Source organism: Anneissia japonica, unplaced genomic scaffold (genome assembly GCF_011630105.1).
Source record: "Anneissia japonica isolate Jap-2015-1 unplaced genomic scaffold, ASM1163010v1 scaffold287836_len1076198_cov165, whole genome shotgun sequence".
Taxonomy (NCBI): domain Eukaryota; kingdom Metazoa; phylum Echinodermata; class Crinoidea; order Comatulida; family Comatulidae; genus Anneissia; species Anneissia japonica.
This window is the reverse complement of record NW_022729021.1, coordinates 423,329-432,440: the sequence shown is the minus strand read 5'-3', so window position 1 is coordinate 432,440 and position 9,112 is coordinate 423,329. Positions and strand designations below refer to the sequence as shown.

General features: G+C 32.6%; 1 protein-coding gene across 1 annotated transcript; it reads left to right on the top strand.

Moving 5' to 3' along the window:
- The first annotated feature begins 87 nt into the window (after positions 1–87).
- On the top strand, positions 88–8,556 carry LOC117114616. Its single transcript, XM_033258304.1, has 6 exons — positions 88–5,861; positions 6,005–6,245; positions 6,581–6,693; positions 6,806–7,307; positions 7,528–7,716; positions 8,140–8,556. Exons 1-4 carry the CDS (start codon positions 5,402–5,404, stop codon positions 7,057–7,059), a joined length of 1,068 nt encoding a protein of 355 aa, XP_033114195.1. The 5' UTR covers positions 88–5,401; the 3' UTR covers positions 7,060–7,307; positions 7,528–7,716; positions 8,140–8,556.
- The last annotated feature ends 556 nt before the right edge of the window (positions 8,557–9,112 follow it).

The window sequence follows — 9,112 nt, the reverse complement described above, 5'->3', positions numbered from 1 at the left end:
TGGCTTTCTTTTTCCCTGTCTCTTATAAACATCTAGATGTGTATAAGAGACAGGCGTATTGACATGGGAATGGGAGAGAAATGGGGAACATATTACATCGACCGTAGATATAATGCGATAACCATTGGCGGCCCCAGGAGGGCCGATGGCTTAGCATTCTTTTGAAAACACTGCTTTGAAAACTTATTTTGTTAAGTCTGAAAGTGTCATTTCAAGAAATCTAGAGAGGCTCACATGAACCCGGCCACTTTAGAGTGTACATTTTTGTGATAGGAAAATTTATAGTAGCAGGTTAGGATGACGATTATATTCAAAATTACGTTTGAGAGTGCCATTTCCGACCATCTAGAGGTGTCATAGTAAATCATATTTCTTACCAAATACTATGGTGAGAGAATAGAGAAAATAGACCATCCCTGTGATATTATCCCTCTGTAAGTTATTCCCCCAGGTCTTCTATTTCGAATCCCGCTATTTATTTAAAAAAAAAAAAAAAGTGGGTGGGGCTGTCGGCCCGCCGGTGGTCTCATCTAATTGCAATTTTCCCCCAACTCAAAAAGGTTGAATACCAGGGGCCTGTGTGGTGGTAAGGTGTTGCTTTTCACTTTGCGGTAGACATCTTCGATGATGACAAACAGTGCTGAGCAGCGAAGCATAACCAATGGAAATAACATAGCGGTTTGGCAACATTTTCTGAGGTCAAATTTATTTAAAAAATCATAACCTCTTAACGGCGCGTCAACATTATTTTCTTCTTTAAGATGTTGGCAAAGGATTTATCTACGTTCTGTATGAATAGAAAAAAAAAATGAGAATATTTCCAAACATCAAGTAAAAAGTACCAAAAAAAAAAAAAAAAAAAATGTAATTTTCAATTTTTAAGCACACGTCGCTCTTATTGCCTTTAAATGGAAATCCGAAGTCGGAAACACAGTTTTAGGATTGCGGCATAATTCGACGTCGAAAATAATGAATTGACGTCGAAAGCAGGGGAGTTCGACGTCGAATCAAAGTCGAATTCCCTGAATTTGAATCGTCAAATACCTAACTATTGTAACTGTTTGGTTTTCTTGAATCCGCCACTGACACAGTCACACGCAAAAGTAGAAGTATTCAAGTACTGGTCTGGAGACAAATTTAAATATAAATTTAGAAAACTGATATTAAAATATTGATAACGATATTCATATTAAAAAAGTAAAATGAAAAATTTGACAAATATTTAAAATGATAGGCCTACAAATTAAAGTATATGAGCATGCTTTATTCTGAGGATTTAGAAGAGAAAATTCGGAAATGATGTGTTTCTAAAAAAAACTTAGTTACTGATCACAACAGATAGGTCTCAACAATGGTACGAATTTGTTGTTTCTTAATTATTACATATAAACAATCACAGGCGGACCCCCGAACGTAATGATTACGTATTGATTCACTTCATTCATGCATTATTTGCTGAAGTCCAATCTTTAATACAGTTTATTGCAGTTCGCCTAAAAGCTTTACAGATTAAATAACTGCAAATAATTATATGCAGATAAGATTTGGCTTTCTTTTTCCTTCATAAAACTTAATAAGTCTATTTGCCATTTTACTATTTTGTTCCTAATTTTTAAGCGTTAAAATATAATGGTGGTGATCTTTTCATGGAGTGGCTGTACACAAACCATAGAATTAAAGTTGTTTATTAAGCTGTTTGTTCTCACTGATATCGAATTGTACTGGAATTCGACTGATACATATGAACTTTTTTTTTGAGGAAATAAGTTCATTATTTTCCTTGAACACTTTGATAAATATTAACTTGTCGACATTTGAACGGTAAAAATCGGTCAAGTATAACCCGTTTTGCTGTGTGCATAACAATTAATACATTAGTGCTAACAAACGTCCGTTATATAGGCTATACATTATAGTTTTTCATCGCCAACTATAATCCATACAGACGGCAGTTTTAGGCCCTATAGTTTTCATCGTATAAACCATTCGTATTTCATAATGGATTAAATTCAACTGTTTTCGGGTATTTATCGTGTTCATTTTTTTTTATAATAGTGCCTATCAAAAAGCACGTTGGTACTGGCGCCGCTGTTCTTGAAAAATATCAATTTAAAGGCAGTATATCACTGTATTGTATTATAGGGGGATGGGGGTTAAACAGTAAAACTACAAATAATGTACAGACATCATTTGTTTGTTTTTTACTTTTATTCAAATATATTTAACATACACCAAGTAATTTTCAAGCGTTAAGATATACTTGGCGCATAGAGACTGCTGTATTATGCGCCTAATAAATCTATTGATTGATTGGTGGTGTAATTTCAGTACAAGGTCGAGGCTTTTTCGATTTAAAAGCAGTAGGCCTACATTACTGTATTATGGGGATAGGGGTTAAACCATGGTTAAACAGTCAAACTGCAAATAAGGTACAGACAACATTTGTTTGGTTTTCTTTTATTCCAAACATATTTGACATCCACCAAATGTTTTTCAAGCTTTAAGATATACAAGTTCAACAGGTTCCAGTGATCTTTCCTTTAGTGGCTACCCAAACCATAGTATTAAAGTTGTTTATTAGGCTGATTGTTCTCACTGATATCGGATCGTCCTGGAATTCGACTGATACTATGAACTTTTATTTATGGAAATAAGTTCCTCATTTTCTTTGAACACTTTGATAAATATTAACTTGCACATCACGTCGACATTTCAACGGTAAAAATCGGTCAAGTATAACCCGTTTGCTGTGTGTACAACAATTAATACGGTACATTGTCATTAGTGATAACAGACGGCCGTTAGGCTATACATTATAGTTTTTCAGCGTATAACTATAATCCATACAGACGGCAGTTATTTTATATTTTCTCATCGTATTTTGTCATGGATTCAGTTCAACTGTTTTTGGCTATATGTCGTGTCTATTTTTTATAATAGGGCCTATCAAAAAGCACGTTGGTACGGCGCGCCGCTGTTCTTGAAAAATATCAATTTAAAAGCTGTACCGTATATTACTGTTCTGTATTATAGGGGATGGAGGGTTAAACCATGGCTAAACAGTCAAATTGCAAATAAGCAATAATAATTTGTTTGGTTTTCTTTTATTCCAAACATATTCAACATCCACCAAGTAATTTTCAAGCGTTAAGATATTCTGGTGTTGCAATTTCACTACGACTGATCTTTTGCTGGAGTGACTACCCAAACCATAGAATTAAAGTTGTTTATTATAGCTGATTGTTCTCACTGATATCCAATTGTACTGGAATTAGACTGATACATATGAACTTTTATTTAGGGAAATAAGTTCCTCATTTTCTTTTACTCATTCACTTTTATAAATATTAACTTGCACATCACGTCGACATTTGAACGGTAAAAATCGGTCAAGACAGTATAACCGATTTGCTGTGTGTACAACAATTAATACAGTGCTTAACAGACGGCCGTTAGGCTATACATAATAGTTTCTCATCGTATAACTAATCCATACAGACGACAGTTATCTTATAGTTTCTCATCGTATAAATCATACGTATTTTAGCATGGATTAAATTCAACTGTTTGTGGCTAATTATTATGTCTACTTATTGTGTCTATTTATTATAACAGGGTCTATCAAAAAGCACGTTGGTACTGGGCGCTGCTGTTCTTGAAAAATATCAATTTAAAGGCAGTATCACTGTACTGTATTATAGGGGATGGGGAGGGGGGTTAAACAGTCAAACTGCAAATAAGGTACAGACAACATTTGTTTGTTTTTCTTTTATTCCAAATATATTTGACATAGGCCTACACCAAGTAATTTTTAAGCGATGTGGTGGTGTAATCTCACTACATGTTCGAGTGATCTTTCCATGGAGTGGCTCACAAACCATAGAATTAAAGATGTTTATTAAGCTGATTGTTCTCATTGATATCGAATTGTACTGGAATTCGACTGATACATACAACTTTTATTTAGGGAAATATGTCCATCATCGGTAAAAACCGGTCAAGTATAAACCCGTTTTTCTGTGTGTACAACAATTAATACAGTGCTAACAGACGGCCGGGCTATACATTATAGGCTATAGTTTCTCATCGTATAATTACCATCCATACAGACGGCAGTTATATCTTATAGTTTCTCATCGTATGAACCATACGTATTTTAGCATTCGGCTATTTATCGTGTCTATTTTTTTAAATTTATAATAGGGCCTATCAAAAAGCACGTTGGTACTGGGCGCCGCTGTTCTTGAAAAATCAATTTAAAAGCAGTATATTACTGTACTGTATTGAATTGGAATTCGACTGATACATATGAACTTTTATTTAGAGTTCTAAGTTCCTCCTAATTTTCTTTGAACGCTTTGATAAAATTATCAAATTATTATTATTCCTGATGATGACATAATTAATGTCGAAATATTGAATCCCAACACGATGGCGTGTATTTCAATACTTGCAGTATGTATTATACTTTCATGTCGACATTTGAACGGTAAAAATCGGTCAGGTATAGGCCTTTTGGGTGCAAAAAAGACGTAAACATGTTTACACTAATCAATACAGTGCTGGCAGACGACTATTATATCTTATAGGTTTTAATTGTGTAGACCATACGTCTTTAAGCATGGCTTTAATTCAACGGTTTTAGGCTATTTATCGTATCAGTTTTTTGTTTTTTAATAATATAAAAATGTAATTGGTGCTGGGCGCCGCGTCCGGACCAAAGCTCTGTTAAAATGTTCGTCATCATACAAAATCTGGTATGAGGATTTGTTTTTTGTTTTTATACACACCGATAAAAACTTGGATATTTTTTCTAGGCTCAAAATGCTCGTCTTTATTCTTGAAAAATTATCATTTTACAGTGTTATTACCGTACTATATTATTAATAAATCATATTCAAATTCAATTTTATCTCAGTCTTCTCCATATAAAACAATTTACTGAAAACACAAAAAAAACAATAAGCATTATAGGAAGGTTAAATACAGTAAACGTTTAAACGTAGGCCTATAACATTTGTATCTGAAAGACGGCTGTTATACCTTGATTTAACTTAATTAATATAGGCCTATATTGGTATCATTTTGAGTCGGTATACTCAGGCGATGAAAATTGTCATAATTGTAATAGGACAGCATATTTGTTAGATAGTCAATTACAACAACCAATTGAAACTGATTATCTACAAGTATTTATTGTCCTGCAAACAAATGCTTGTGCATTGTTTGTACCAGCAACTTATAGTCCACAGTTTATTTAATATACAAAATCAATTCAACTAACAATAAGATGCTTATATAAAAAGCAAGTCAGATGGTAGTCCTACATTCAGTACCAACCTAAATTTTAGCACCGTGTTGAGAAATACTGTATCAAATTTAAGAAATTAAAAAATTTGTTATGGAGGCTCGCGAGGAGGATGATTTCCTGTTTGAAAGCACAGCGTTTGACTGTGGAGATGCTGCATGGGTCGACTTGGTTAGAGACTCTTTGGATGAAAAAGTCTTGTATGATGGATGTACCATCACAGATCTCGATAGTGTGGCCCTTTTAATGGCATTTTATATCGAGAACAAAGCCACAAAGCGTTTGATGGAGGATGTTCTCCATCTCATAAGGAAGCACATGCCAAAATCGGCTGTATTACCAAATCACTTGAAATCAACATACCATTTAAGAAAGCTTTTTCTACATGGTAAGAAAGAAAAGATTCACCAGCACAACATTTGCCATTTTTGCTGCAAACTGCTATCGGAAACAGACGTCGGAGTTTGTGCGACTTGTGAAAAGCCCATCAAGAAAAATCCTCGTTTTTTTGTTACTATTGACATCGCAAGTCAGTTAAATGAATTATACAAAGGTAATCTAAAAATATTTTGGTTTAAATTTAAGTAACTATAAGCCGATTAAAATGATAAATTTATAACGCTATAAATAGACCATTTATATACACAATCTGACTGACGGCATTAATAACATTTTTTTTAAAATTCTTTTATGTAGATCCCAGCTTCAGGAAAAACTTAACTTACAGAGAGACCAGAAAGAAACCCAACAACGATGTCATATCAGACATCTATGACGGATCGTTATACAAAGAAAATTTAGGTCCCGGTGGGTTCTTAAATGATGAATCTAACTTGAGTATGGTATGGCATACGGATGGTGCTCTGGTAAGCAAGAGCTCAAATGTGTCGATCTGGCCGGTGCAGGCTGTAATTAATGAGCTGCCGCCAAGGATGAGGTACTATAAATAAATAGTTTGATTTCTATTGCAATTATTGTTTATTATCGTCATCATTTATAATTATAATTATTATTATTGTTGTTGTTATTGTTATTATTATTATTATTATTATTATGACACATGTTGTTTTTATTGTTGTTTATTATTATTATTATTATTATTATTATTATTATTATTATTATTATTATTATTATTATTACCACCACCGAAGTCAGCTGCTGCATTAACAAAATGTAGTTTATTTAAACTCGCATTTCATGAAAAAACAAAAAACAAAATTAAGTTATGCGAGAAATACAAAATAAATAAATAATGTTACATTCTGCTTACAGGTTTACAAAAGAGCGAACAATTTTATTCGGCTTGTGGTTCGGAAAGGATAAGCCGTTGTTATCAACATTTTTGATGCCGATTATAGATGTGTGGAATGATTTACAAACTAAAGGTAAGGTTTTCTGGAGCGTATGTCCTTTTTAAATAGCAAGAATTATAATTTCAAATTTAAAAAAAAAGAAATTGGATAATTTTTTTTTTTTTTTTTTTTTTTTGTAATAAAGGTGTCGTTGTTAAGTCAGGTTCGACTCGGAAGACCGTGCGGATAAAGATCTTGGCAGGAACCATGGATTTGCCTGCAATGAGCATGGTCAAGGAAATTAAGCAATTCAACAGTTTTTACGGCTGCGGAATTTGCGAGGAAAGAGGTGTTCGGCTAAAAAAGGGGAAAGGAAGTGTCCAGGCATATCCGTACTGCCCGGAACCAGTTTTTGACGATTTATATTGTGTTTGTTTTGTATTAGGTGGTCGGGGTTAAACAACGGACCATGTTATCATTTGTCAAAGGGTTCGACCCAGCAGCTCACGTCATGGTAGATTATCTACATGGGATATGTATTGGTGTGACGAAAGCCCTGGTGAAGTGTTGGATGAATGACACAAAAGAGCCTTACTACATAGGCAACAAAGTTGATGTCATCGATTCCAAGTTAGCTGAAATCAAGCCACCGGACAACCTGACCCGAAACCCCCGTTCATTCGCAGCCGAGTTGCCGAATTTTAAAGGTTTTTTTTTTTTTTTTTTTTTTATCCTGTGTAACTGAATAGCTGAATGAATCACTTCACGAACTTGTGCTAGATTATTAATACCATTAATTTAAACTTTTATTATTATTATTATTATTATTATTATTATTATTATTATGTTAAGTACTTAAAATTTTGTTTAAATTACTCTAAAAGTTACTTAACTCTAATGAGAAGTTATAATTATTTTTATTTATAGCTGCCGGACAGACGGAAAAGGGACTTCCGGGAAGAATTGGGCGTTCAGCTGACAGGCTGAAAAAAGCAACTAGATGTCTACGCTACATTTGCAACCGCATATTCTCAAGGGAGGAATTGGAAACATGTAATATTTCAGGTGTAAATGGGAAAACTGCAGTGGATTCACGACGATTAGAAATGATAGAAGGTAAGTACTGTACTTAAGTGATTAATTTATATTCATGTCAAAAAATACATGTCAATTTTTTTTTTTTAATTTTTAATTCCTTTAAAAAGACATCCATGAATATGTTACAGTGTAAGCTAACGAACTGCAGTCTGTGTCGTTTCTAACACTTCATTAGGCCAAAGATGCCGTCACCAATGGGTTGTTACGATGTTTACCACTCTAAAATCTTATGATAATGGTTTGAGTCGCAATTGATGTTTATTTTCATTGCAAAATTCTGCCGTTTATTAGATTAACAGATTACGATAATTTAGTTTTCAATAACATACTTAAATATATATGAAAATACCCTGCCACCTAGCAAGGCCTAGGCCTATAACCACGATTATTCATTCTGATTGATTGATTGATATTTTTTTTTGTTTTTGTTTAATATTTCAGATTACATGCAGTCGCGATTCAATTTAGACGCAACCACTGTCCGCCGAGAAATCGGAAAGAAATTTCGGGAAGTTCAGTATCTAAAGGCCAAGAAAAACAAATGAGTAGCCCGGAAGTGATTCATCATAAAATCTAGTATAAATTTTTTTAAAAGATATTTTTAAGTGCTGTTTCATCATTATTATTATTATTATTATTATTATTATTATTATTATTATTGTGATTATTATTATTATTATTATTATCTATAGAAGTTTAGTTGCGTGTAATTCATCATAAAATTTAGTATAAATTTTTATTATTATTATTATTTATTTATTATTATTATTATGCCTATTAATTATTATTATCATCTAAGTTTAGATGCGTGTAGTTAATTTAACTTATAAAATTTAGTATAAGTTTTTAAATTTTTAAGTGCTGTTTTATTATTATTATTATTATTATTATTATTATTATTATTACTATTCGTGAATTTATGTAAATAAATCGTCTTTTTATGAAATAGTGTCAATGCGTTTTTTTTTTTTCTCCGAAAAATAAACAATAGTGATACAAAAAAAATAATATTGGTAGACAATTTTCTGACGTCGTATATGCTGTTAATTTTAAAATAGAATACTATACCAATATCATTATTATGTTCACTATTTTTTATTTTTTTCGAAGTTGTCATTGTCAAACGAATCAATTATAGACTATTTTCATGAGAAATTAGTTTCAATTTTACAAAAGATTGTAACATGAGCAACACACGTAAAATGCTTTCGGTGCCCATTCAAATTTGCGCTCACGAAAATAGTCTATGTCATTGTCACAATCACTTTGGAAAACAATACAGTAACCGCGACTTCACTGGGCCTACATTGTATAAGTAATAAGTATTATAAAACTGCAAATTCCAATAATTAGCAGTTTTAAAACGTTGAATTATTGTAAACTGTTATCAGCGGTTGGATTTCGGTCTCCCTTA